Source organism: Erythranthe guttata, chromosome 13 (genome assembly GCF_056151865.1).
Source record: "Erythranthe guttata isolate IM_541 chromosome 13, IM_541, whole genome shotgun sequence".
Lineage (NCBI taxonomy): Eukaryota > Viridiplantae > Streptophyta > Magnoliopsida > Lamiales > Phrymaceae > Erythranthe > Erythranthe guttata.
This window is the reverse complement of record NC_142545.1, coordinates 19,327,721-19,353,226: the sequence shown is the minus strand read 5'-3', so window position 1 is coordinate 19,353,226 and position 25,506 is coordinate 19,327,721. Positions and strand designations below refer to the sequence as shown.

The 25,506-nt window shown below is 38.8% G+C and overlaps 6 protein-coding genes across 10 annotated transcripts; 5 read left to right on the top strand and 1 right to left on the bottom strand.

Moving 5' to 3' along the window:
• The first annotated feature begins 443 nt into the window (after positions 1-443).
• On the top strand, positions 444-3,335 carry LOC105950925 (RING/U-box superfamily protein). 4 transcript variants are annotated; one of them, XM_088811348.1, is made up of 4 exons: positions 444-872; positions 1,071-1,687; positions 1,998-2,764; positions 2,887-3,335. In XM_088811348.1, the coding sequence occupies exons 2-4, from the start codon at positions 1,256-1,258 to the stop codon at positions 3,305-3,307; spliced, it is 1,620 nt and encodes a 539-aa protein (XP_088667474.1). In that variant the 5' UTR covers positions 444-872; positions 1,071-1,255; the 3' UTR covers positions 3,308-3,335. The 4 variants fall into 4 exon arrangements, with proteins under 4 accessions (XP_088667474.1, XP_088667475.1, XP_012829759.2 ...); XM_088811349.1 differs by having other exon boundaries at positions 665-785; XM_012974305.2 differs by having other exon boundaries at positions 707-872; positions 1,077-1,687.
• Positions 3,336-4,000: 665 nt separating this feature from the next.
• LOC105950949 (protein argonaute 2) lies at positions 4,001-7,458 on the top strand. Its single transcript, XM_088811347.1, has 4 exons — positions 4,001-4,127; positions 4,207-4,369; positions 4,579-5,800; positions 5,878-7,458. The coding sequence occupies exons 1-4, from the start codon at positions 4,098-4,100 to the stop codon at positions 7,304-7,306; spliced, it is 2,844 nt and encodes a 947-aa protein (XP_088667473.1). The 5' UTR covers positions 4,001-4,097; the 3' UTR covers positions 7,307-7,458.
• A 202-nt stretch (positions 7,459-7,660) lies between these two features.
• On the top strand, positions 7,661-11,464 carry LOC105950926 (protein argonaute 2). The gene is made up of 3 exons (XM_012974309.2): positions 7,661-8,181; positions 8,420-9,617; positions 9,706-11,464. The coding sequence occupies exons 1-3, from the start codon at positions 7,776-7,778 to the stop codon at positions 11,108-11,110; spliced, it is 3,009 nt and encodes a 1,002-aa protein (XP_012829763.2). The 5' UTR covers positions 7,661-7,775; the 3' UTR covers positions 11,111-11,464.
• Positions 11,465-11,534: 70 nt separating this feature from the next.
• On the bottom strand, positions 11,535-15,335 carry LOC105950927 (putative E3 ubiquitin-protein ligase LIN). 2 transcript variants are annotated; one of them, XM_012974310.2, is made up of 7 exons: positions 14,097-15,335; positions 13,931-13,994; positions 12,853-13,832; positions 12,628-12,775; positions 12,334-12,534; positions 11,954-12,263; positions 11,535-11,845 (listed from the first exon to the last, which is right to left on the bottom strand). In XM_012974310.2, exons 1-7 carry the CDS (start codon positions 15,128-15,130, stop codon positions 11,727-11,729), a joined length of 2,856 nt encoding a protein of 951 aa, XP_012829764.2. In that variant the 5' UTR covers positions 15,131-15,335; the 3' UTR covers positions 11,535-11,726. The 2 variants fall into 2 exon arrangements, with proteins under 2 accessions (XP_012829764.2, XP_012829765.2); XM_012974311.2 differs by having other exon boundaries at positions 12,853-13,829.
• Positions 15,336-16,718: 1,383 nt separating this feature from the next.
• LOC105950928 (BTB/POZ domain and ankyrin repeat-containing protein NPR1) lies at positions 16,719-20,063 on the top strand. The gene is made up of 5 exons (XM_012974312.2): positions 16,719-17,333; positions 17,440-18,205; positions 18,372-19,125; positions 19,218-19,406; positions 19,557-20,063. Exons 2-5 carry the CDS (start codon positions 17,657-17,659, stop codon positions 19,811-19,813), a joined length of 1,749 nt encoding a protein of 582 aa, XP_012829766.1. The 5' UTR covers positions 16,719-17,333; positions 17,440-17,656; the 3' UTR covers positions 19,814-20,063.
• Positions 20,064-20,928: 865 nt separating this feature from the next.
• Positions 20,929-24,909, top strand: LOC105950929 (uncharacterized). Its single transcript, XM_012974315.2, has 9 exons — positions 20,929-21,560; positions 22,457-22,657; positions 22,892-22,980; positions 23,064-23,202; positions 23,619-23,693; positions 23,979-24,100; positions 24,209-24,284; positions 24,462-24,521; positions 24,627-24,909. Exons 2-9 carry the CDS (start codon positions 22,520-22,522, stop codon positions 24,756-24,758), a joined length of 831 nt encoding a protein of 276 aa, XP_012829769.1. The 5' UTR covers positions 20,929-21,560; positions 22,457-22,519; the 3' UTR covers positions 24,759-24,909.
• The last annotated feature ends 597 nt before the right edge of the window (positions 24,910-25,506 follow it).

Genomic DNA, 25,506 nt, shown 5'->3' with positions numbered 1-25,506 from the left:
TACCAAAGTACTGACACTCTTACACCAGAGTTATCTTCTTTTATCTTTTTATATCATTATTATTTTATTACTTATATACCAAAATCAATATAAAATTAAATTAAATCGCTGCAGTGGAGAATTATATAATATTATAATAATCAGTAGTAAAAAATAAAATGAGATGGCGTTGAAAGTCAAAGGTGGAAGGAATTTTACGTTTTTAGCATGCTTGGGAAAAACGCCAAGGCATGTGCCTCGGCTGCGGTTAGTTTTATTTTCTTTCAGAATCTTTTCCGTGATCCAATTAATGCGTCATTTCTACAAACATGTGAACGGAATAAATGAGGGGGTTCACACACTACGCTAACCTCCAAATTAATATCATGCACCCGCGTCTCTCTCAACCTGCCACGTCACTTATTAAAAAAAAATTAAAAGTCTGGCCCACAGCAACTGTGGCTACAGGCCGTCTCTGTGATATAATTCAAGGCTGTTTCATTCATTAATGCCAAAACGAAACTCTCATCCATTATTGATTTTTCTGATTAAATAATTCATGATAATTAAAGGGATTTAATTAGCAATTTAATATAATATTTGCTATCATTTTTTTTATCGGACGTCACTTTTATTAAATAAAAAGTAATTAATTAATTAAGTGACTCTGGCAAAAACAAAAGCCACTTATTATAAATACGAACAACAGTAACTGATTTTTCTCTCTCTGCAAAACAAGAAAATAAAATAAAATTATGGAAAGGAAACCTCTGCGGCAGACATAACGCAGGATTTGCCAGATTAGGGTTCTAATTTATCCCTCTCTTTATACTTGTATATATATATATATATATATAATTTATTATTAAAGAAATTCTCTCAGAAGCTGTCAGGTGATTAATTTTCTTTTTTACAACCGAGCTTAATCCTTTTCTTTTCACATGCGTATATCAATTTATCTCTCTGTTATTGGTTGATTATTCCGTTTCTGTGCTTAATTTCGCAGAAAAAAATGATTTGTTTTTTTTTTTTTAATTTGGGTAAAAGCTTGGATCTTGAAGCTGATGGGTTGTTCTTGAATGTTGATACAGAGGTAGCGGTGTGAAGATAAACTTTCTTCGAAGGCCGGCCGACACTTTTAAGCTATACAGTAATTTTGTTTATTTTTCATTTGTTGTTTCTCTAAATTTATTATTGGTGAAAAAAGATTCCGGGTAATCGATTTATTCTCAAATTAAATTAATACACAAGTGAAGCGGTGAAGAGATTCTGGGTAATGGATGAGGAAATAGTTTTAGCTGAAAATGTGTACACGAGTATTGAAACTATGAAATTAAAGATGGAAGAAGAAGAAGAAGACTTCATAAGCTGTTGTTGCGATTACGAGGATGAATTAGAGGAGAGAGAAGAAGAATGTTCCGATATCGACTCGGATTGCGATCTCGATGAACACTTTATGAAGATGTATTTCAAGGGTGTCTCTGTTACCGGCCCCGGAGATTCCGGTACTAGGATTTCTGGTGTTGGGGTTGTCATGGAGAGGTCATGTAATAATGATTCTCCTATTCGAGTCCAAAAAAAGCTCGATTTCTATGTCGAAGAGTTGGTTGCGGATTACTTAGCTTTGCTTGATGGTTTATCTGTGGCTGTACAAAATGACATCAGCCAGGTTTTCGCCTTTACGGATTCAGAAATCTTGCATAATCAGGTCGGAAACTTTTGCCCCTAATAATTCGTTCTTGAATCGGTGCGAATGTGCCCTTAATCTGAATTGGCCTATTATATATTTGTTAAAACTTGTTTCTTGAAATTGATAACTTTTTTATGTTAGTTGTTAATGTGCATTGTGACCGATTTTCGTTTATGCCCTAAAATTTCGTTCTTCAACCGTTGGTTTAATTTTCCGATGTTGCTAATGTGTCCTTAATCTGAATTAGTATATATTTGTCTGCGAAGTGCGAACCCTCTAATTCACGATGTTAAAAATTGTTTCTTGAAAATTTTTCATCTCTTTTCAGATTATCCAAGACGACGAGGTAGCTGAAAGTCCTCTTCTTTTGGCACTGAAGCAAAGAATCATGGAACAAGCAAGCAAAATGGAAACTTTCGTCTTGAAATTAGTCCCTTCTATTGATCTGCAAAAGGCGTTGCATTTAGCACAAGTGGCAGTGGGTATAGTCTCGCTTCCTACCGAAGGAGACGAAGTAACAGAAACCTGCTCAATCTGTTGCGATGAAAAGCTCTCATCGATGATGCTCACGATCAAATGCTCCCACAAATTCTGTTCCCACTGCATGAAAACCTACGTGGAGGGCAAACTACACTCTACACGAGTCCCCATCAAATGCCCACAATCGAAATGCAAGTACTCTATTTCCGCCTCCGAATGCAGGTCGTTTCTTCCCGTTTCGTCGTACGAGTCTCTGGAGAGAGCACTTGCCGAAGCAAACATTCTCAAATCGAACAGCATTTACTGTCCTTATCCGAGTTGCTCGGTATTGTTTGATCCTAAAGAGTGCTTGTTGTCTGCTAGGGCTAGTTCATCGAGTCACTCCGACAACTGCTGCGTGGAGTGCCCTGTTTGTCAGGGTTTTGTGTGTGTGGACTGTGGAGTGCCTTGGCATTGTTCGATGACATGTCAGGAGTACCGGAATATTCCGTTGGAGGAGAGAGATGCTTCTGATTTAACTTTGCATCGTCTGGCGCAGAATAAAAGGTGGAGGCGTTGCCAACAGTGCCGGAGTATGATCGAGCTTGCTCATGGCTGCTACCACATGACATGCAGGTAAACCCCCTTTTTTTTTTTTTTTTTTTTTTTTAAATTAATTGAAAATCATATATAATCGTATAGAAATCGTTTAGTTTTGTGGAAGATCATTCCAGTTTTGCCCTTGTCTGTGTGCACAGGTGTGGACACGAGTTCTGTTATTCGTGTGGGGTGGAATACGTGGAGGGGCAACAGACATGTCAGTGTGCGTTTTGGGACGAGGAATATTCCGAAGAATATACCGAAGAATTGGGGAGTTATCATCCGACGCAGCAGCTGGAACAGTGGTCGTGGGACTCGTTTGAATCACTTCCAATGATGACAATGGATGCGTATTCGGAGCAGGAGAGATCACAGCTGGCACTCATCCAGAGGTTTCTTTCCGGTGGTTTCAGTTTGACAGACCACCATAATCCTTATGGTGAGGATCACGAACGAACATCTCCACAGAGCTGTACAGACTCGTATGCGGAGGCGATGAAGGATCTGCATCAGCTGCCATGGCTCGAAAGATTTGTGTCTGTGATTAGTGATAATTACTACGAAGACTACATCCAGTGAAGAGTACCTCACTCTCACACACTCCCTCCTTGATCAAAATAGTGTTTTTTTTTTTTTTTTGTAATGTATTGTGTGTTTTGTGGATCAAGATTTGTTTATTGTTCTTGATAAACAGTTTGGAGAAGGGAAGAAGTTAAAGGGGAAACAAAAAGAACATGTTTCATTATTGTTAGGAAGTTTTGGTGCATTCCTCAGAGAGAGAGAGAGAGAGAGAGAGAGAGAGAGAGAGAGAGAGAGAGAGTGGAAGGGAAAATTAAATTGAAATAACAAAATTGGCATACACTTTTAAAAATTAAAAAGGTAAATTAGCATACACCAATGAGGTATGCTATACACCACTTAAGCTCCCTGTAGTATCGGTAATTAAATCGATCCGGAACATTGTTAGAAACCTTATTGCAACAATGCATTGAATAAGTTATTCCGATAGAGTTCTAACGAACTATTAATTTCAGGTAGTGGGTGATAAAAAGTTATTCCCATAGGGTTCTAACGGACTATTAATTTCTGACAGTGAGTGACAAAAAATTATTCTGAGAGTGTTTTAGCGGACTATTAATTTCAGGCAGTGACAAAATAGTGTGTATGAGTATATCGGTCCTCATGACATGGAATTTTAATACCAGTAATTATTTAAAATAAGGGGTGTGGCTGTAATTACTAATACGACAGGGACCTTAAAAATATTTTAGTATAGTTCTTGTCGTAATTTACCCAATTAAAAATACTACTGCCGCCCCTTATGTAATCGCCCTAACTCTGACAGACTGACACTCATTCTCCGACTAGAATGGACGGCGATCGACAACCCCCAGCGGCGGTGAGTGAGTATCCTTTCCTTTTGCTTCTGCTAATACCACTAACCCTAACACTAGATTTTTATTTTTCCCCACAACCAGCCACCGGCGCAGCAGCAGTCGGGGAAGTACAGGCCGCCGCACCTCCGGAACCAGGAGAGTAGCGGCGACGGTGGGGCCCGTCCGCCATCAATTCAGCGTCGCGCCATTGGGGGCTCTGGTGAAACGGAGGCACCCTATCAGAGGACTTGTCAACTTCCTTCAAGTATATGGTTTTCCCCCATGCTTTCTTTTGGCTTTACATAGAGAGAAATATACACTGAATTTGTTGCTATCTAGTAATTTAATATGAATGTGATGGGATTTTTTTGTTTATATTCACACATTTTTTTTTATTAATGTTTCCTGTTATTGTTTGTTTGAATGTTTTATTTGGTGTGCTTAACTGTGTTTAGTTTGGTCTGGCTTATACAGATGCTAGCAAAGTTGGCGTTCAATTGCCGAATAAATCGGAACCGAAGCAGCCTCAATCAGGTCCTCCAGAAAATACCGATAACAAAATTTTACCTGCCAAGCGGCCTGTGGGCAGTACGGGCAGTACACACGGGGGAAGACCGGTTAACCTTGTAGCAAACCATTTTCTTGTCAGGTTCAACCCTAGAGTCACCATATTTCATTATAATCTCGATATTAAACAAGTGATTTCTCATGGAAAAAGACCAGTGAAAAAGTCGAAGAAAAAGGTGAACCTACGTTTGATCAGAGACAAACTCTGCCTTGATGATCCGGCTCGATTTCCGTTGAATCGAACCGCATACGACGGTGAAAAGAATCTCTACAGTGCAGTGCCGCTGCCCACCGGTCAATTCAATGTAGAGCTCTGCGATATTGAAGATCTGTTGACTCGCACGTATGTCGTTTCGATCAAGTTAATGAATGAGCTAAAGCTTTCCAAGCTGGAAGACTATTTAAGCGGGAAGGTGACGTACGTGCCTCGTGATATACTGCAAGGGATGGATCTTGTTATGAAGGAGAATCCTTCTAGGCATAGAATCTCCATCGATCGTCACTTTTACTCGTCCAGTTTTAACGTGGAAGATGATTTTAAGCACGGTGTCGCAGCGTATCGAGGCTTCCAATCAACTTTAAGACCGACGTCGCAGGGTCTGGCCTTGTGCCTGGACAGCTCGGTTTTGGCGTTTCGTAAGCCGTTGGCAGTTATGGATTTCCTTAAAGAGAATATTCCTGAGTTTGACGGAATGCACCTCGGTTTGAGTTTGAGGCGGAGAGTTGCGCATGCTTTGAAAGGATTGACTGTTAGAGTAACTCACCGTGTTACGAAACAGCGGTTCACCATAGCTGGTTTGACTGCCAAAAACACCCGTGATCTTTGGTTCGATTTTGTCGATCCGAAAGGGAGGGACCCGACTGTTAATGTCAGCCTTGTGCAGTACTTCAGGCATAAGTATGGCAAGGACATTGTGTACCAGGATATCCCGTGCTTGATTCTTGGCAGAAATAATCGGACGAGTCACGTACCTATGGAATTCTGTATCTTGTCTGTTGGACAACGGTACAGAAAAGAGCTTTTGGATGAAGTTTCACAGGATAAATACGATGCAAAATGCCTGGCTTGGCCGCCAGAAAGGAGGAAAACAATCTGCGAGACGATGCAAGCTTACGATGGACCTTGTGGGTGAGTTGCGTAATTTGATTTTCTATCGGAATTTTTTAATTCTTTTTAAAAAATTTTATTTTTTATTTTTATCGCAGGGATGTCACTCAAAATTTTGGACTTCGAATCGACAAGAACATGACATCTGTCGAAGGTCGAGTTATATCACCACCCGATTTGAACTTAGGTGCTCCAGATGGTAGTGTTGATATAGTAAGAGTTGAAAACGAGAAATGCCAGTGGGACATAGCTGAAAACTCTGTTGTGGAGGGCAAACAAATCGAAAGATGGGCCTTGATCGACTTCAGCTCTTCTGATTCTTCGAGAGCCAAAGACTTCATCGGGAATCTGAGAAACCGATCCACGAGTTTAGGTATCTATATGGACGAGCCTGTACTTTGCCATTTCACCGGCATGCGCGAGTTCTCTTCGGTCAACAGGCTAGAAGGACTTCTCCGAAGTGTCGTCGAGGAAGCCAGCAGAAAAAATCCGAATAGATTACAGATAATAATATGCGTAATGGCGGAAAAACATCACGGCTACAAGTACCTTAAGTTCGTGTCGGAAACACGAATTGGTGTAGTGACTCAGTGTTGCCTGTCTGGTCACGCATTCAGAGGAGACGAAAAGTTTCTTGGAAATCTGTGTCTCAAGATTAATGCAAAGCTCGGAGGAAGTAATGTTGAGTTGACTCAGAGACTTGCTGATTTCGAGGAGGAAGATCATGTTATGTTCATTGGAGCCGATGTGAACCATCCAGTCTCGAAGAAATCAACAACTCCATCGATTGCCGCAGTTGTCTCTACAGTGAACTGGCCTGCAGTGAACCGCTATGCCGCAAGAGTTTGCCCTCAAGACCACAGAACCGAGAAGATTCTCGAATTCGGTTCCATGTGTCGTGATCTCGTCAACACTTATTTCCAGGTCAACAAAGTCAAACCGAAGAAGATTGTCGTTTTTCGAGACGGTGTGAGCGACGGGCAATTCGATATGGTACTGAACGAAGAATTATCCGACTTAAAAAGGTCCGTCTGCGATGATAATTACAAGCCAACTATCACTCTTGTTCTAGCTCAGAAGAGGCACCAGACTCGTCTCTTTCTCGAAAATGTTCTGGATGGTGGGGCCACTGGGAATGTGCCACCTGGCACTGTTGTAGACACGAAGATTGTCCATCCGTTTGAGTTCGATTTTTACCTCTGCAGTCATTATGGAAGAATCGGGACTAGCAAGGCGGTGAGGTACTGTGTACTGTGGGATGAAAATTCGTTCACGTCCGATGAATTACAGAAGCTTATATATAGTTTATGCTTCACGTTTGCACGTAGTACGAGGCCCGTTTCGCTGGTGCCACCTGTATACTACGCTGACCTGGTTGCTTACAGGGGTCGTATTTTTCAGGAGGTGGCGAAGGAGTTTCAGTCTCGTTCATCGTTTTCGTCGTCGTCGTCGTCGAATTGTACTACATTTGATAGAAGCTTCTACAACCTTCATCCGGATATTCAGAATATCATGTTCTTTGTTTGAGGAAGATTATATTGTTTTTGTGAGAATTGAGTTTGTGTGTGAATCTAAAGAATGTCACTGAAGAAGTTTTTGCTTTTTATATATGCTGACGTGTAAAATACAAATTCCAGAAAATAATTTAAAAATAAAAAATAAAGATTTAATTTTCGATCCTTCTGGAATGTACTAGATGACGGTCTTTGGGCTTTCTTAATTCCTTCCTTGCTGATGCTGCTCTCCTTTTTCTTTTTCTTTTTATTTTATAATTTTGTTTTCACTTGCTCGCTAAGTAAAGAAGAAGTCGTCGTCTTCTTCTATGGTCTTTCTTTAATCATACTATACATACATTACATATATATCTATATCATCTATATTTATATGTATAACTAACAACCCACACTCTACTCTCTAAATTAATAGCCAACTGTTTATCGTTTTCTTCTCTCTAATCAATACTGCAACTTCTGTAATAACCCTATTCTCCGAAGCAATGGATAGCAGCAGAAACAACAATTATGGACGCGGCCGTGGTCGTGGCCGTGGGAATTACCAGAATCAAGAGAGCGGCGGAAGAGGGCGGGGTTCTCAAAATCACAGCCGGCCTCCAGTTCAGGGGAATCAGCCCCAACAACCTCACCATGCGTCCGGCTACAGACCGCCGCAGACGACGGCACCGCAACTGCCTCATCAACCCGTCGTTGGCGTTGCTACTGCAAGACCCAACGTGTGGGCGCGGGGCCCACCCTCTCCTACTCCTACTCCTTCAACCCCATTTCAGGCGCCGGCACCACCGCAACACCTCGGTGCTGGCGCTGGTAGTGCAAGACCAAACGCGTGGACTCAGAGGCCGTTGGGCCCATCTCCTCCACGTCATACGCCTCCGCAGCCATCTGCTGGTATGGATCATTTCCTTTTTCTCCTTTTTACAGATCTGTTTTATTTCGCTTAATTGTTGTGTTTTTTTGTTTGGATTTTTTTGAATTATTGACGGTTGTGGCATTTATTTATTCATCTAATTTTTTGAATTATTGACGGTTATGAATTATCTTTATACGTCTATATTCTTGAATGGTCTGTGATCAATGTCTGCTAGTAAAATGTACAATTCTGATTTGATTCCATTGCAATTCACAGTTGATCTTGACATTCAAAAGGTCAAGATTTCAGAAGAGAAGCCCGTGTCATCTTCATCCGAAAACAAAGATAATCAGATTCAGCCAATCAAAAGGCCTGATAAAGGTGGGATGCTTTCCATCAGGTCCATCCCACTTCTTGCCAATCATTTTCCGGTCAATTTCAATCCACAGAACACCATTTTCCATTACGATGTCGATGTGAAGCCCATGTCGTCATCGCCTAACGACAGTAAGCTCACTAAGAAGAAACTCAGAAAATCCGAATTGCGTTTCATCAAAGACCAGTTATTTTCCGGTGAGGACCAATTGAAGACAGCTTATGATGGCGAGAAGAGCATCTTCAGTGCAGTTCCTTTGCGTGAAGGACAGTTTCAGGTGGATATTTCTCAAGGTGAAGATGTAAGGAGCGGCTCGTATACGTTCGTTATCAAACTTGTGAACGAACTGAAGCTATCGAAGCTGAGAGACTACCTTAGAGGAAACCTCTCTTATGTTCCTCGTGATATATTACAAGGGATGGACTTGGTAATGAAAGAGAATCCTTCTAGAAAGAGAATCACAGTCGGTCGAAGTTTTTTCTCTCCCGAATTCCGGAGCCGTGACGACTTTCGTAACGGACTCGCTGCATACAGAGGGTTGCAACAGAGTTTGAAGCCTACTTTGCAGGGTCTTGCTCTGTGTTTGGACTACTCTGTTTTAGCATTTCGAAAGCCGTGGCCAGTGATGGAGTTTCTCAAAGAGCATTTTAAAGGGTTTCAAGTGCAAGATGTAAAAAAGTCACGACGAGCTGTCAACGATGCTTTGAGAGGGTTGAAAGTGACGGTTACACACCGTCGCACGAAGCAAAAGTATACTGTTGCAGGGCTAAGTGAAGAGGACACCTGTGATATTTACTTTGATCTTGTTGATGTGGAAGGCAAGAACCCTCCTCAAAGAACTAGCCTTGTTAAGTATTTCAAGGAAAAATGGGGTAAGGATATTGTGTACCAGAATATACCTTGCTTGGAACTTGGCAAAGGTAGTAAGTCGAACAAAGTACCGATGGAGTTCTGTGTGTTAGTCGAAGGGCAGAGGTACCCGAAGGAGAATCTGGACAGAAACACGGCTGTGCTTTTGAAAAACATATCACTTGCGGATCCTGGTGACAGAAGGGACACAATAAATGAGATGGTGCGGAGTGATGATGGACCTTGCGGGTATGTCATTTTAATATTTTTTTCCTTTCATTAATTATTAGTCTCTGGTATGCAAAGTTCGCTAGATTTTTTTGCTTGCTTGTTGCAGGGATGTTGCTAGAAATTTTGGATTTCAGGTTGATAGAAACATGACAAAGGTTTCAGGCCGTGTTATCGGTTCGCCCGATTTGAAATTAGGAGCTCCACGACCCGTCAAAGTGGACGCAGTAAAGTGTCAGTGGAACCTTCTCGGAAAATCTTTTGTCGATGCCAAACCAATCGAGCGATGGGCTCTATTAGATTTAACAGGTGGCGATCGATACAAGCTGCAAGAACACACTTTTATCAGCAATCTGATTGGCCGGTGCAGAAGCCTCGGTAACTGCATTGAGGAACCTGTTGTGTACCGTTTGGCTCGAATGTCTGACCTGTCTTCTGTCAACAGAGTCGAAAAGCTTCTCAAAGGCATTATGGAAGAATCGAACAGAATCAGTGAAGGGAAGTTGCAGTTGATTGTTTGTGTAATGACCAAAAAGGACCCGGGCTACAAGAATCTCAAGTGGGTTTCCGAGACAAAACTCGGTGTGGTGACTCAGTGTTGTCTTTCCGGTTCTGCCAGCAAACCGCAGGGGCAGGACCAGTATTTTGCCAACCTCTGTCTGAAAATCAATGCGAAATTAGGTGGCAATAATTTCGAAGTGGCGGGAAAGTTTACCCATTTCGATGCGAGAGATCATGTGATGTTTATAGGAGCTGACGTGAACCATCCTGCACCTATGAACTCGTCTTGCCCCTCCATAGCTGCAGTTGTGGCTACTGTTAACTGGCCAGCTGCAAATAAATATGCAGCCAGAGTTAGCCCACAGAAACACCGCTGTGAAAAGATCGAAAATTTCGGAGCAATGTGTTTGGATTTGGTCAACACATACGCCAAATTTAATAAAGTCAAGCCGAAGAGAATCGTGGTGTTTCGTGATGGTGTTAGTGAGGGGCAGTTCGAAATGGTCCTAAGTCAGGAGCTGTTGGATTTGAAGAACTCGATTTATGACGGTGATTATCAGCCGTCGATCACTCTCGTTGTTGCTCAGAAGCGTCACCAGACAAGGCTTTTTATCGATAATGGAAACAGCGGGGGTAGAATCGGAAATGTACCTCCTGGAACTGTTGTGGATACGAGGATTGTGCATCCGTTCGATTTTGACTTTTATCTGTGCAGCCACTATGGAGCTCTTGGAACGAGCAAGCCTACTCATTACTATGTGCTTTGGGATGAGAATTCGTTTACTTCTGACCAATTGCAGAAGCTTATAAACGACATGTGCTACACATTTGTTCGGTGCACTAAACCCGTTTCGCTTGTGCCACCTGTCTACTATGCTGACCTGGTTGCTTACAGGGGAAGAATGTTCCAAGAGGTTGCTATGGAGAATCAATATGATTCTTCTAATGCTGCATTTGACCAGAGTTTCTACAGCCTGCACCCGGATTTGGAGAACTTTATGTTTTTCGTTTGAGTGGGGACCTCGACTTTGGCCAAGGTGTTATGATTATGATAATACAGTGGCCATTTTCGCATGTTCAATCTCCTTTTGCTATGGATAGTGAAGGAGTTTGTGCGTGAATCTAATGGGGTTTTGATTCATGTTTTTCTTCTTTCTTCGAAAACCTAACATGAATCGGCCTCCATCAGTGTTTTAATGCTTTTTTGTTGTTTCTACTGTGTGTTGTTTGTTTGTTTTTTTTTTTTGTTGTTTGTTTCTACTGTGTTGTGTTGTTTACTGTGTGAGTGTGGATTTGTTTGTCATTGTATTTTCTATTTCAGTCTGGAATTTTGTGTGTTGAATAAAAGGTGTGACCCTTTGTTTGAATATTTTCTGAGTTTTTTTATTTTATTTTTACTATTTTTTATTTTAGGATTTTCGAAAAATACAAATAACATTTTTGGAAACAAATATTGAATTCATTACTGTTTCAGATGAAGATATAAATATCAAAATTGAAATATATATCCATTACAAAAATACAGTAAAGAAAGAATAATTGTAACAAAAATACAATCCTGTACATGCTTAATTTATTTACTTGTAGTAGTAACATACACTCTGTATAATGAATGGTATATGCAAATATCTAATCAACGGTCGTAATAACTGAAATCAGCTCCTTAGCTGTCCATGTAACTCGAACGAGTTTGCCGATGCAACTCAGGAGAACCTCTTTTTCCAACTCGGATTGTCGTATAAAATAATCTGATTTATAAATATATATATATATATGAAAAAAATTAGTGAAGCAACAATTTCAGTTAACCAGAAACTAATGTATGTTCTTTTCAACAAAATGTCGATTATTATTACCTGTGCCCTTTGTTAAATTATGCAGCGAAAATGATGCTAGAATCTTTTCCTCGACATCGTTGTTATCTTTCAAGTACTCGATCAATTGCGGCACTAAAATCGAGCATGCTGCAAACTGAAGCTCTTTATCTCCGACGGAATCGAAACCGTCGCTAATCCAGCAAACAGTAACCAAGCTTGCACGTGCAAGGCACGGAATGCCGTTGGCTATTGAATCTGAAAGAGCAGTGAGTAATCTTCTGTTTCCGCTTCTAAGTAAGATTACTGCTGCTTTTCTCTCCCAATTTTCTGTGTTTTTTTCCTCTTCCTTCTGCAAATTATATATATATTATAGTGATTTAATATTTGAATATACATACATATATATGAGTGAGGCATACCAAAATTTGTTCAAGGCCTGCTTTTCTCAACAGCCATCTCTCAATCTCTGGTTCACCGGTGTAAGAAAAGTGCCCCCCTAAAATGAAGAGAGATCTTGCTAAAACCTTCTGAGTCATTTCATCAAACACCTGACAGTCAAGCGCTTCCACAATTGCGTCTATCGCCTCTTCTCTGTACACACTGTATTCCAAAGAATCTCCCTAGAAAAAACCACACACAAAAGATTCGATCCATGATGAGGAGAATATTCTCATAAAACAAGAACTTCAAAATGTTCAAATTTGTGTACAAACCATGAGATCTAGCTGGAGCAAAATGACAGCAATAACGGGCCGTTCTTCGGGCCGTGCCTTTTGAAGACGGCACAACAAAATGTGCAGAGTGTTTAAGCTTTCCCACCCCTTCATCAATCCTCTCATGAATTCTTCTCTCTTGCTTCTCCTGTCATTACCCCCAAAACATAAATTAAAACCCTAAAAAAGATTACATTTTTCGATAAGGGTTTTTTATTTTACTACCTGTTGAGCAATAACAATTCTGTCAGTAATGCAAAATCAGAATTCGTCTGCTTCACCAGCAGGGACAAGATCGTACTTTTCTTCAAGTTTTTCGCCACGTAATGCCGGCAGCTCCCCTCGGCGCGAATGCAGTAATAAAGAACAGAAGCCGCTTTGCTCTTCTCAAACCCATCGCCTGAATCCATCCTTCTAACCAACAAGCTCAACCCACCAAGTGAAATTACCTGTTTAGTATTCTCCAAATTCTTGTCTTCATCAAAACCTGTCAGAAGTTGATCCAAGAAGTAATAAGCTGCCTCGTGAGGGAAGCACCTCACACTAAATAAACTTTGCGACTGATCACCGAATTCCAATACTCGAAGAACTAACGGAACCCACTCCATCGAAATCATCTGTTTTGCCTTCGGTTTTATTATGTAGAGTAAAGAAGCAGCTTTCAAGAATAAGCTGCTGCTTCTCAATAATCTTATCGAAACATCTAGCTGTGGATCCGAAGTCAATATGCATTGTCTATTCGTCTCGTTTTTGGACGCTAATTCCGCCAGGATCGATATTGCCAGCTCCAATATCTCGTCGTCGTTCGACACGTAGAGTACCTCCATTATGCCTTGTATAAGTACCGATGCCTGCGAGAGTGAGATTTCGATTATTTTTTCTCGGTGAGAATTTAGCCAAGCTTCACTAACTGCACGAACTGCGGCTTCGCAATCGGTCAAGCTTTCGGATGAGCAAATAGTGGCAATGGCTTTCGATATTTCGTTTAGCTGAAAAGGGTTTATATCGTCTTCACCGTTCTTGATTTTCTCATTGTTGGATGTACTATTATAGCTTGCATGTAATAAACACTCTGTTGGTTCGGTACGGCAGCCTAAAAACCGAAAGTAATCGGACTTTTGACCGTCGGGAAATAAATCGGGTTTCGACGTTCGACTATAACTTTGACTCGAATGTCTTCTTTCATCAACAATAACAGCTTTCTTCTGTCAAAAAAAAAAAATGAACAAGGGGCTATAATTATTACAACACAATCTTTCTGAAAGAGAAAAATAACAGAAATGCCATTCGAGATTTTACTCACTTCAACATGATTGCAATGCTTGATATCTTCTACCTCCAAAACGGGCCCGAAAATGGCTTGATACCTATTAAGATTTGGAAATTAAAAAGAATTAGAGCATTAAAATGACAGAAACAGAACATTCCTTTTTTTTTTTTTTTTTTTTTTCTGAATTCGAAAAACTTACAGCGATTTATTGGTGACAGAGTGATACAAAGTAGAAGAAGAAGAATCAGCCGATTTTCGTCTCGAACGCGGCTTCGAAGGCAAAGGAACGGAAGGAATCGAAGGTGCTTGAGCACCAACTTTAAGCCAATCCTTATAGTATTGAGCAAACTGTATTGTACCGTTATCCATTTGTTCGTTATACTGTTTGTTCAAAGCTTTACAATGTTTCTCCTTATCGGTGTAATATCCCGAACTCGCGAGAAAATCGAGCTCTTTATGAAACCAAATCTTGAGATGGAGAAGATGTGGAAGAAAGAAATGCTCCCATAATTCAGGTAGCAAATGTGTCCGAGCAAGAAACGGCGAATCGACAAACACTTGCAAGAGATGCCTCGACGAAATCTTGTCGTTTTTCGCGATTTTGTACACGATTGATAAGTAGAGATGCGCGCACGAAGAGATGTAGGAATCATCCAAAGCTGCCACTATGTTCAAAATCTTGATTGTTTTTTGGAGTGTGTCTAAATCTAAATCAATCTCTCTCTTCACGTCTCGAATTTCGACTAATTTTTCGATGTTTTGAATTCCAATTTCCATGTGAGAGAGAATCTCTTTGTTGTTGCTGTTTCTTTTCTCGAAGCAAGAAATGCACTTTTCTCTAACACTTAGCCGGAAATTCTTGTTTTTCGAATACTGGCCGCCGACGTAGCCACTAAGGATAGAAACCATGGCCTTGATTGCCACGTCATCAATGGCTGCCGGTTCGTCGTGTCTTCTCGGAGTTGCTTTCGTCGTCGTCTTCGTATTTGACATTTCGGAACCGGAGTCGGAGTATTCTTTTCTCGACGAAACAACCGAAGAGGCCTTAAACGAAGGTGCTCGACCGGTCCTCGGCTTAGAGGAGGAAGAATCGAAGCTTCTTCGATCGTGGCAGATGTAAATAGGGAGAGTGATTGAATTTGAATCATCTTTGAACTTGACTTTCTTGTTTGGTTTTCGTGATATCCGGCGCTCGAATCCTTCTTGGGAGAGAAGTTTGTGGAGGGAAGCCATTGGAGTAGTAGTAGTAGTAGTGGATTGTGGAGCAGAGGAGAGTAGTGAATGAATGTGTAAAGTTTATCAACTGACATTTTCTTTTTTTTTTTTTTTTTTTTGTGTGTGTGTGTAGGAAAAGATAACAAATAAATTAAAAGACAGCAGCAAATAGACAAAAAAGTGTGTGTCTGAGAGTTGATTGAAGTTTCAGAAATATAAGGACAAAGATTTTCTTCTGCTGGCTGCTTGCTTTATTTTTTCCCAAGTAGTACCTCTTTTTTTTTTTTTTTTTTCCAGTCCTTTTACTATTTTTACTTCTCATAATTACGTACCGAATTTTGTTGGTCCCATTTATGCAGAAATTTAGTAGCAAAATTCAGGAGGGTTAAAATGGTCAGAAAAATAAATGGTGGGAATATATATATATCTGCTCTTTCATGAGTCAGTCAGTCATATTGATTTGGCTGTCAATAAGAAATAAGAATTGATGCTTTAGTGCATGTGACACCCTCATGTAGTTGAGTAGGGGTCCCCGCCCCCGTCGCCCCCCCTGCGCCCCCACCATTATTTGAAGAATCAAATAATTCAATGTTGAGAAGTGAAAGGCAATATTGATTATATCCACTTTTAGCATAATAAGGACAGACTGAATTGTGAGTGAATAATCATTAATTAATTAATTAATTAATGAGCTGCAAAATTCTATGCTACTACTACATTATCACTATTGAACATAAAATGAACGGTGAGGATGCATCCGGAATATTAGGTTCGGAGTGTGTGGAGCGTTGGATGAAGATTTATAAAAGACGTACGTACAGCCTGTACAGGGAATTCAAAACAAATTGACATCATGTGAAAGAATTGAGTCAAGGAAGAAATGACAAAGAACAACTGGTTGTAACGTGATTGGTTTTAATTTTAATTTTAATTTTAATTTGATAAGCATCACATCTCTCTATTTTCTCTCCACCTCTCATTTGCCCTTTTTATTCATATCTTTTTAGAAATTAAATAAATAAATTCTAATCTCTGGAAATAGTTAATTATTAAAATTCCAATCAATTGGACCAAAACCCAATTTATGATTCTAGTGACAAATATGGGCTTGCAATTTTCATCCAGCCCAGTATTAAATGTCTTGCTGACTTTTAGAAGAAACTCACACCGTTCAATTAATTACACGTGGATTTATCAGGACGGTTTTTAAATTTAATATTTTACTAGTAGGGACATATTTTTATTCAGCCACTCACGATCTATAATAATATTAATTACTCCATCTGTTCCACAATAACTGTCTCTTTTTAAAAATATTTTTGTTCCATATTATCTATCACTTTAGATTTTCAATACTGCATTAAATGCATTTTTTCCTGTTTTAACCTTATTAATTCAACTATAAGTATTAACTCTCTCTTATCACATTATTAAATAATCAAGGTTATTTTAGTCTTTCTAATATATTTTATCTAAAATCAAGACACATTTATTGAGCTTCTTAATCCTTGTGCAAAGCTAAAAACGACACTTAAAAGGGAACAGAGGAGGACCACTATTAAACTAATAACACTTGAAGCCGAAATTTTAAATTTCTCCAACCACTGAACCAAATATTTATTTAACCTGAAAAGTATTAAAAAAAGAAAATTTAAAGAAGCGAGAGGGTGACGTCATGTATGACGTGAGCGGAAGCCGACAAAAAGGGCCGTGACACATCGTAACCGTCATCAATATTACTTCACGTTTACACGTAATAAATACTCTCTTATTTCTTAATCATATCCCATCACCCATAAATTAATACAAATATATAAAACCCGGCCCACGATCCGATTTTTATCACCCCGGGTCTCACGTTCAAACGGGTCGGGTTATTATTATATGCAGACACAAATATTCCCGTGGAGTGGCGGATATGGGCGCTACCCGGACCCGTATACCAACGGGCACAAATATCCTACCCAAAAGAATAGTCGTTACAGAAAAAATAAAAAAATGATGCAGTCTTCTACTTTCTTTGATTCTCCATCATGAAATTTCATTAAACCCAACGTGGGACCAGTTTCAGCACTGCAATTTCTCTGGTTTTTCTGTTTCCCCCTTTGATTTCTAACCCTCTCTTCTGCTGGATAGCGACTGTTTCGATCTCGTTCAATGTTTGTGTTCCTGCTCTGTAATTGCAAATTCTCCGCCGGAATTTCTTCACAGGCTGAATTTGGTAAGTTTGTTTTTTCAATTTTCAATTTTTTTTTAATATATTATTTTGTGCTTCCGTAAATTTGGGTGAGCCGATTTGGTTTAAAGTGTTTGATTTAATTTTTCAGGAACATGATATTGTTATGCCGACAAGCCAATAACATGGCAGATTCGTAATTCTCTGAATTATTGAAGTGTTTTTTTTTTTTTGGTTCTAGTATGATTTGAATTTGGCTCTCAGAAGTTTGGGGTGGTGTTGTTCCTAGTTTGCATGATTTTGTATGCTAACATGACAAGAAATAAGCCAATTTATTTTTGGTTAAAGTGATAAATATATTTGCTGTAATGGAAAATTCTGGTGAGCCATCATCATCCATCAGTTTTACCTCACCATCTCATATATCCAATGAATCAACGGTCAATAAAGTCCATACTTCTGTTGGATCTGAAGCAGTGTTAGATCTCGAAACCATCAGTTTAAGTAAGCTGAGCTCTAGTCTAGGACAGCTGTTATGCGAGTCCGGTAGTGATTTCACCGATGCAGATATAGTAGTAGAAGAAACCAGTGTTGGCGTACATAGATGCATTTTAGCCGCTAGGAGTAAATTCTTCGATGAACTTCTCCGAAAAGACAAGGGTAGTGTCGGAAAAGAAGGGAAGCCGAAGTATTGTATGGTGGATTTGTTGCCTTATGGCAAGGTTGGATATGAGGCTTTTGTTATATTCTTGAACTACTTGTATACGGGGAAGCTTAGACCATCTCCACTTGAGGTGTCGACATGTGTCAATTGTGTTTGCCCCCATGATTCGTGTAGACCTGCTATCGACTTTGTTGTCGAATTAATGTATGCTTCCACAATTTTTCAGGTTTCGGAGCTCGTCTCACTTTTTCAGGTAGTCCTTTTTTTATGCATTGAATATGCTCATCTAACTGTCCCGTTTCATTAATCTCTGTAGTTACGAGATATTATGCACGTAATAGATATTACTCTAAGATTATGCATATAGAAGGGTTTTTAACTTTTTTTTATAATTTCGTATTTCATTATTTACTATGCAGCGGCGGCTTCTTAATTTAGTTGGGAAGGCCATTGTGGAAGATGTAGTCCCCATTATTAAGGTAGCCTTTGATTGTCAACTAAGTCAGCTTCTCAACGAGTGTGTCCACAGAGTAGCTCGATCAGATTTCGAAGCCATCTCCATCGAGAAAGAGCTCCCACCTATTGTAGCACAAGACATTGCTTCGCTCTGTCTCAAATCTCAATCAGAACAAGAAAACAAAACGGGCCCCGTTTCCCCATTGCACGAGAAACGGGTTAAGAGAATACACAAGGCATTGGACTCTGAAGATGTTGAGCTCGTCAGACTTCTACTAACCGAATCTGATATAACCCTAGACGAGGCATATGCTCTCCATTATGCTGTTGCCTATTGTGATCCAAAGACAGTAACGGAGGTTCTTAGTCTAGGTTTAGCTGATGTCAACTTACGGAATAACAGAGGATATACGGTTCTTCACGTTGCTGCTAGAAGAAAAGAACCCTCGATTATAGTTTCACTTCTGACAAAGGGGGCATGTGCAGCGGACCCCACTTTCGAGGGGCGAAATGCCGTTACTATTTGTAGGAGTCTGACTAGGCCAAAGGATTATCAGATGCAGAGAGAGAAAGGACAAGAAGCGAACAAGGATCGTATTTGTATTGATGTCTTGGAGAGAGAGATGCGTAGGAATCCCATTTCTATGGATGTGTCTATATCCTCCATTGCAATGGTCGATGATTTGCATATGAAATCGCTCTACCTCGAAGACAGAGGTTTTTTTTATAGCCTATTATAATATCGAAATTCAGCATTGCTTTTATTTTTTTAATAAATAATAACAATATTTGTGCCTTTTGTTTTACAGTGGCGTTTGCGCGAATGTTTTTCCCTACGGAAGCTAAGTTAGCTATGGAAATTGCGCACGCCGAGGCGACATCTAGTCTAGCTGGACTTTTGTCCTCGAGTGGGAACTTGATGGAGGTAGATTTAAACGAGTCACCAATTACTCAGAACAAGAGGCTTCTTGCAAGAATTGAAACCCTCTCCAGAACAGGTATAATTAATCATTGCATGTTCATTAATTAACTAGTGGCCTACATCACCTCAAGACCAATTCAATCAAATTTCAAGAAACTAATGAAACATCCGAGTTATGGTAAAAGATTATGATATTACTCTGATTTGTTGAAAATTGTGGTGGCAGTTGAGTTGGGGCGGAGATATTTCCCTAATTGCTCGCAGGTGCTCGATAAATTTATGGAGGATGACTTACCGGATGCATTCTACCTTGAGAAGGGTACACTGGAAGAGCAAAGAATGAAACGAGTGCGTTTTATGGAGCTCAAAGGTGAAGTTCATAAAGCATTCAATAAAGACAAAGCTAAGCTTCATCGTTCGGGATTTTCTTCTTCTCCGTCTTCGTTCAAAGATCACGTCGGTCATAAAATTCGGAAACTCTGAGAAGAGCAAGTGTGCTTCATTACTAACTTTCTTTAATTTGAAGTTACTAAATATAATCTTAGGAGTTTGTTGGGAAATATTATTATACTACCACTCTTATGGACCTGTCTATGAAATTCCAGCCCTTATACTTTACCGTATTCTCAATTTCGCCCCAGCAACTGAAACATATTTATCGATGCTGCTGGGGTTAATTAATGTCCTAATTAATGCTACATCATGTGCATATATATTGGTTTGGGTTATAGCCTATACTCGAGTGGATTGGGCCCAACTCTACAGTTGAAAAGTTAATAGAGGTTAGGTTAGTTGGTGCTCATCTAACTACTCTTCCATGCTTAAATCGTGTTTATAAATGTGAGACGTGCATTCTTATGCTGTGTTTGGTAGCTCTTAATGAATTTTTTAATGGATTTTTTGCTGATTAATTAAGCACACTGGTTCAAGCGTTTTACAAAACATATACGTTGGCTTTAAGTCACGATCTTACCCTACAAATTTGATTTTTTTTACGTCATGGAGTTCAATTGTCTATTATAATCAACTTCACTTCGGACGACTCCTCATTTGCCACATCTTTGTCTCGTCCTTTCAGATTTGCCTTTGTTTAGGAGATTTTTCATATTCTTACATGTTGGGCACTCACTGAAACTCGAAGACAAACAAAATAGGATACATATTTCTAAATTATAATACAAGAGACTTCATAAGGAAACGGGGATTAGGGTTTACAAAGAGGAGAGATATCCGATGAAATTACGATTGAGAAGTGAGGGGGGAGGTTTAAGTACCTTAGAAAGATGGTCAAGATTGAAGTATCAAAGTGAACGGTCCATATCAAAGTTCGAGATGCGCATGGGTCATTTGTTTCAGTTTGATCACTTGATATTAATTGATTAATGGGTTGAATTCTTGATAAATTCGTTTTGGCCCAAAATCCAACATTAACAATCAATAAGGTGTTTAGCTTAGTTCAAACGAATTGAATTATAACTTTAATTTTCAATTAAAATGGTAATTTGGGTGACAGCCAAAATTAAATTGCAACTTATAGTTTACACACACACACTTTCCTTTCAGTAGTGAACCTTATCCTGGCAATAGCAATGTCCACCAGACACGCTTAATTGAATACATAACCAATGAAACTCCACATCTAACCATACTTTATAAATATTATAATATTCATTACTCTCTCTCTCTCTCTTCTCTCTCCTCTCTCTCATATACACATGTATACATACATGAAAATGTATGTATCGTCCTGTAGGGTTGCAGCCTGTAACCAACCAACCAAGTGACCAACCATTCTATTAGTCATTAGTATTTATTTTTAATGCAATTTCAATTCCTCAATTTCTCCCATTAATTAATTAAAATATTCATTACTCTCTCTCTCTCTCTCTCTCTCTTCTTTCTCTCTCTCATATTCATTGTTGCGGTTGGAGATTCGGAACAGAGCACCCACCGAGAAAACCACAAAGGAAACTCGCCTCATAGAATTTTTTTCTTCGATTGTTCTTGGTTTCCTTCACCGATTCAACTTTTTCCCTTTCTCGTGGTTACTTCCACGGGTTTTTTTAACTCCCATTTTGCCGTTTATCTCCGTTATGGTTCAGGTTTTTCTCGCATTCCATTAATTTCAATACCCCACCCAGAAACATAAATAGCAAACCCCATCTTTCTCGCTGTGTACTCGACCGCCGATAATGTGATTCGATTCCTCAAGGGTTTTCTCAACTGTTAGGTATGGCGAAGATATTGCTCTGTGTAATTGGGGTTATTAGTTTGCGATTTCTGTTGATTATTTGCGTGTTTGTAATGATTGTTCTGTCGATTAATGGTGCGATCCCCAATTGCATTTCCCAATTTTTTTATTTTTTTTATCTGGCGGAAAGGGCTAAATATGCTAACCGTGATTGAAACTGTGATATACATCGTGCTTTGTGCGTTTTACTTGCAAACTTGAAGCTGGTCTGAGATCGGATTTTTTAGGGTTTCTGTTCCTAGGATTTTTTAGTGGTGCTGAAGTTTCTGTTCTTCAATATTATGGATTCTGCACCTTGCTATCTTTTTTTTTCTTCTAGATTTGATCTAAATTTGAACCATTTGTGCTCTGTAGCACGGAGTGACATGTGTTAATCATCTTATGTGAAGAAATGTGTTATTTATTGTGTTTACCATAAATATTAACGAGCTCTCCATTATTACTATATTTATAGATGGTAATCCAACTTAAATGTAATCTTACTGTTTTAGATCTCATCTTTTGGCAACACGCGGCAGATTTCCTTACTGCTTTAACGTGGGTTTTGTTCAATTACGCCATATCACCCCTATCTGTTTCGTGGAAGATGTTATTTGAATTTGTTACCTTTCTCCACTCGTTCGGTCATTATTTTTGGAGCATGATTATTTAATCCGAAAGGAATAGTGTATGGTGCAGCAAATAGTTATCACATTTTATTTATCTTAGTTCGTATTGAGAGGTCATGAATTTGTCCCTTACAAACAACATCGTGTTGTCTTTGCCACACCTTCTATCTATTGATTTTGAGGGCAATGTTTATGGAAATCGTAGCTTAAATTTATCTTGTTTCCCTTACAGATTTTTTTTCTGAGTGTTTGCTAATTTGTTTTCAGGAAGCCGGAGGGTTATCATGTTCTAGAAGAGAGAAATAAGTACATGTTCCAGAAATTAGAATAATGACACGTTCTCTAAGAACCGTTTTGCCTTTTAAAGCTTATCAAAACAAGGCTGGGGTGCTGGTAAAAAACTACGTATTAGCAGATCCTTTTATCCCATATACTTCAGTTCTTGGTGGCATGTTGGCATGCAAATTGGTACGTCTGAGCATTTTCGATTGCTTTCTAGTTGTGTTATAATTGCTTTTGTAGATTCGGAAGTTATATGTGAGTGTAATGATGAAGTTAAGATATCTTGTCATTATTATATCTTATTTACTGAAGTTGGCAAACTCACTTTTAGTTTGGGACTACATTTAAGTCAACATCATATACAGATGAATCAACATATTTTCGACACTAATATTTTTCCTATAATTGTCCCTCTGGTAGGTATATGACCTGACTCAGATCATCAGCACGTTTTACTTCAGGAGTTACAATGGCCTCACTAAGGTTCAAAGGATTGAGTGGAACAATCGGTGAACCACTGGCTCTTAATACTTCCATTTTTATTTTATTTTTCTGACATCGTGTTGACTTTTTAATATATACTTTCCTGCAGTGGTACTTCAACTCTTCATGCTGTTTTTATTTCAATCATATCCTTGTACTTTGTGTTCTGGTCTGAACTTTTCTCTGATCAAAATTCTGCGGGGATAATTACGCTAAGAAGTTCACCTCTGTCGACATTTGCACTAGGGGTAAGTCTCTGATTCATCTTCTTTGACATGTCAGTGGAACAAAGCTGGCATATGATCATCATAGATTTGTGCTTTTCAGATATCATATTTAGAGAGTGCATTTCATTTCGCAATTTCATTTTGTGTGTTCGCCTATGAAATCTGATTGAGATATGTATGATCTTAATCTAGGGATTTTGATGATGATAGACAGCCTTAATGATTTTAAATGTTTTCTGAAACACTTTTAGTTAAAATTTACCTACAAGACTTGAAACTGTACAACTTATAAGCTAATTCAGGTCCCTCACTGTGATTAGACTGAGATTTCTTTTTGTCGAGCCATTACATTTTATTTTATCTGATCTTATTCACTGATTATGTGTTGACTGTCCATGATATTTACTCTTTTAGTTTGTTCCTCTTATTCGTTGCAGATGTCCGTTGGCTACTTCATTTCGGACTTGGGAATGATTTGTTGGCTGTATCCTTCTTTGGGCGGGGTGGAGTATGTAAGTGAACTGCTAGACAAAAACAAAATTAGTTCATATATTTATGCCTTATTTCTGGTGATTTTTACTATTTTAAGTATATCTGTCTAGTAGTTCTGTTGAAGTGGAGTGAGGATAAAATTAAGCATATAGATAGTGTCTCTCTCTATTTTTCTCTGAGACATAAGATGATTCCTGCCGTCCTCTTTCCCTTTTCATGCCTGACAGCGAATAGTTTTATTTTTCTGTTGTCATTTGACAATGCAGTGTATAGACTGTAATAGTTGTGTTTCTATTGGATTTCAGATTGTACATCACTCTCTTTCGGCAATTGCAGTAGCATATTCCATGTTGACCGGGGAGGGTCAACTTTACACGTTCATGGTTCTGATATCTGAGGTGACAACCCCGGAGATCAATATGAGATGGTAAGTTAGTATTTTCAGAAAAAAGAAATGGAAGTCTAATAGAAATATAATATACACGTTACATCTGAGAATGTTTTCAACTGATGATTCTATCTGCAATTTGTACAGGTTCCTTGATGTAGCTGGACTGAAGAGATCTACTGCTTATCTGATCAATGGTGTTGTGATTTTTTTTGCTTGGTTGGTATGTATTTTTACTTTATCTTCTTTGTCCCTGAGCTAATGGTGCTTGTATGATTTTATAATGTATACTCCCAATTAAAAAAAAAAAGAGATATTTCTCAAGATTCAGTGGGAATATTATACATACCAGATTGTTGACGAAAAAACTTATACTCGTGCATTACATCTTGAAATGCAGGTAGCAAGGATTCTTTTGTTTGTTTACATGTCTTACCATGTCTATATCCACCATAATCAGGTAATAATTTACTGCCTGAATACTTGCGTTGATTTGCGACTAGACTTTTATTTGAATGGTTAAAGATAGAAATATACAAATTTCATGGGAAAAATGGTTGTGTAGGTGATGCAGATGCACACTTTTGGTTCTCTTTTGGTGTTTTGTGTACCGACGGCACTTGCCGTAATGAACTTGGTGTGGTTTGGGAAGATTCTCAAGGGTCTTAAGAAGACTTTGGCCAAGAGGAAATCATGAAAACTGTGATGATCAATTTTGTTTTGGTAAAACAATATATATGTAAATGTGTACATGGATGGACATTATGCAAATTCTGTATTTTAATCCAGGCCAATGTGAAACGAACTGTGATGATCAATTCTTTTTTATTTATTTCTTTCTGAGCAAATTGCTTTGCTTTTTATTCCAGACCAATGTGAAATGAAATGATAGTAGTCCGAGGATGATAGATATTTTGTTAATATTATTAGGTCCCCTTGCATCTATTGGAGGGCTTTAAGTATTAGGTTGTCAGCACATTTCAACCCTAAAATAATTTTATTTATTGATTCTTCTCAAAATACAAATAAACATTACTTTAATTTGAACTTTTCTAAAAAAATCTTTTCCTCAAAATGAAATTAAAATTAGCCCAAAATAGATCCAAAACATAGTCATTGTATTCAAAAGCCCAATTAAATTTCCCTACGAAAAAAGCCCAAATTGAATTGGGGCCACATTGAATTGCTTATGAAAAAGCCTAAATTAAATTGCTTATAAAAAGAAAGCCCACATTGAATTGCTTATAAAAAGGCCCAAATCGAATTGCTAATAAAAAAGCCCAAATTGAACTGCTTATAAAAAAGCCCAAATCGATTGCTTATAAAAAAGGCCCAAATTGAATTGCTTAATAAAAAAAGGCCAGATTGAATTGTTTATAAAAAAAGCCCAAGTCGAATTACTTATTAACAAGCCCAAATTGAATTGCTTATATCATTGTTTAATA

Excerpts from the sequence above, each read along its gene's own strand:
- LOC105950928 (XM_012974312.2), top strand. The coding sequence starts at position 17,657 with ATGGAAAATTCTGGTGAGCCATCATCATCCATCAGTTTTACCTCACCA. Across the intron at positions 19,126-19,217 it reads GCTCTACCTCGAAGACAGAG|TGGCGTTTGCGCGAATGTTT; the intron begins GTTTTTTTTATA and ends TTTGTTTTACAG. Across the intron at positions 19,407-19,556 it reads TGAAACCCTCTCCAGAACAG|TTGAGTTGGGGCGGAGATAT; the intron begins GTATAATTAATC and ends TTGTGGTGGCAG.
- LOC105950929 (XM_012974315.2), top strand. The coding sequence starts at position 22,520 with ATGACACGTTCTCTAAGAACCGTTTTGCCTTTTAAAGCTTATCAAAAC. Across the intron at positions 22,658-22,891 it reads GCATGTTGGCATGCAAATTG|GTATATGACCTGACTCAGAT; the intron begins GTACGTCTGAGC and ends TCCCTCTGGTAG. Across the intron at positions 24,285-24,461 it reads TGATTTTTTTTGCTTGGTTG|GTAGCAAGGATTCTTTTGTT; the intron begins GTATGTATTTTT and ends CTTGAAATGCAG.
- LOC105950926 (XM_012974309.2), top strand. The coding sequence starts at position 7,776 with ATGGATAGCAGCAGAAACAACAATTATGGACGCGGCCGTGGTCGTGGC. Across the intron at positions 8,182-8,419 it reads GCCTCCGCAGCCATCTGCTG|TTGATCTTGACATTCAAAAG; the intron begins GTATGGATCATT and ends TGCAATTCACAG. Across the intron at positions 9,618-9,705 it reads AGTGATGATGGACCTTGCGG|GGATGTTGCTAGAAATTTTG; the intron begins GTATGTCATTTT and ends TGCTTGTTGCAG.
- LOC105950925 (XM_088811348.1), top strand. The coding sequence starts at position 1,256 with ATGGATGAGGAAATAGTTTTAGCTGAAAATGTGTACACGAGTATTGAA. Across the intron at positions 1,688-1,997 it reads CAGAAATCTTGCATAATCAG|ATTATCCAAGACGACGAGGT; the intron begins GTCGGAAACTTT and ends ATCTCTTTTCAG. Across the intron at positions 2,765-2,886 it reads TGCTACCACATGACATGCAG|GTGTGGACACGAGTTCTGTT; the intron begins GTAAACCCCCTT and ends CTGTGTGCACAG.
- LOC105950949 (XM_088811347.1), top strand. The coding sequence starts at position 4,098 with ATGGACGGCGATCGACAACCCCCAGCGGCG. Across the intron at positions 4,370-4,578 it reads GACTTGTCAACTTCCTTCAA|ATGCTAGCAAAGTTGGCGTT; the intron begins GTATATGGTTTT and ends TGGCTTATACAG. Across the intron at positions 5,801-5,877 it reads GCTTACGATGGACCTTGTGG|GGATGTCACTCAAAATTTTG; the intron begins GTGAGTTGCGTA and ends TTTTTATCGCAG.
- LOC105950927 (XM_012974310.2), bottom strand. The coding sequence starts at position 15,130 with ATGGCTTCCCTCCACAAACTTCTCTCCCAAGAAGGATTCGAGCGCCGG. Across the intron at positions 13,995-14,096 it reads TCTGTCACCAATAAATCGCT|GTATCAAGCCATTTTCGGGC; the intron begins GTAAGTTTTTCG and ends AAATCTTAATAG. Across the intron at positions 13,833-13,930 it reads AGCATTGCAATCATGTTGAA|AAGAAAGCTGTTATTGTTGA; the intron begins GTGAGTAAAATC and ends TTTTTTTGACAG.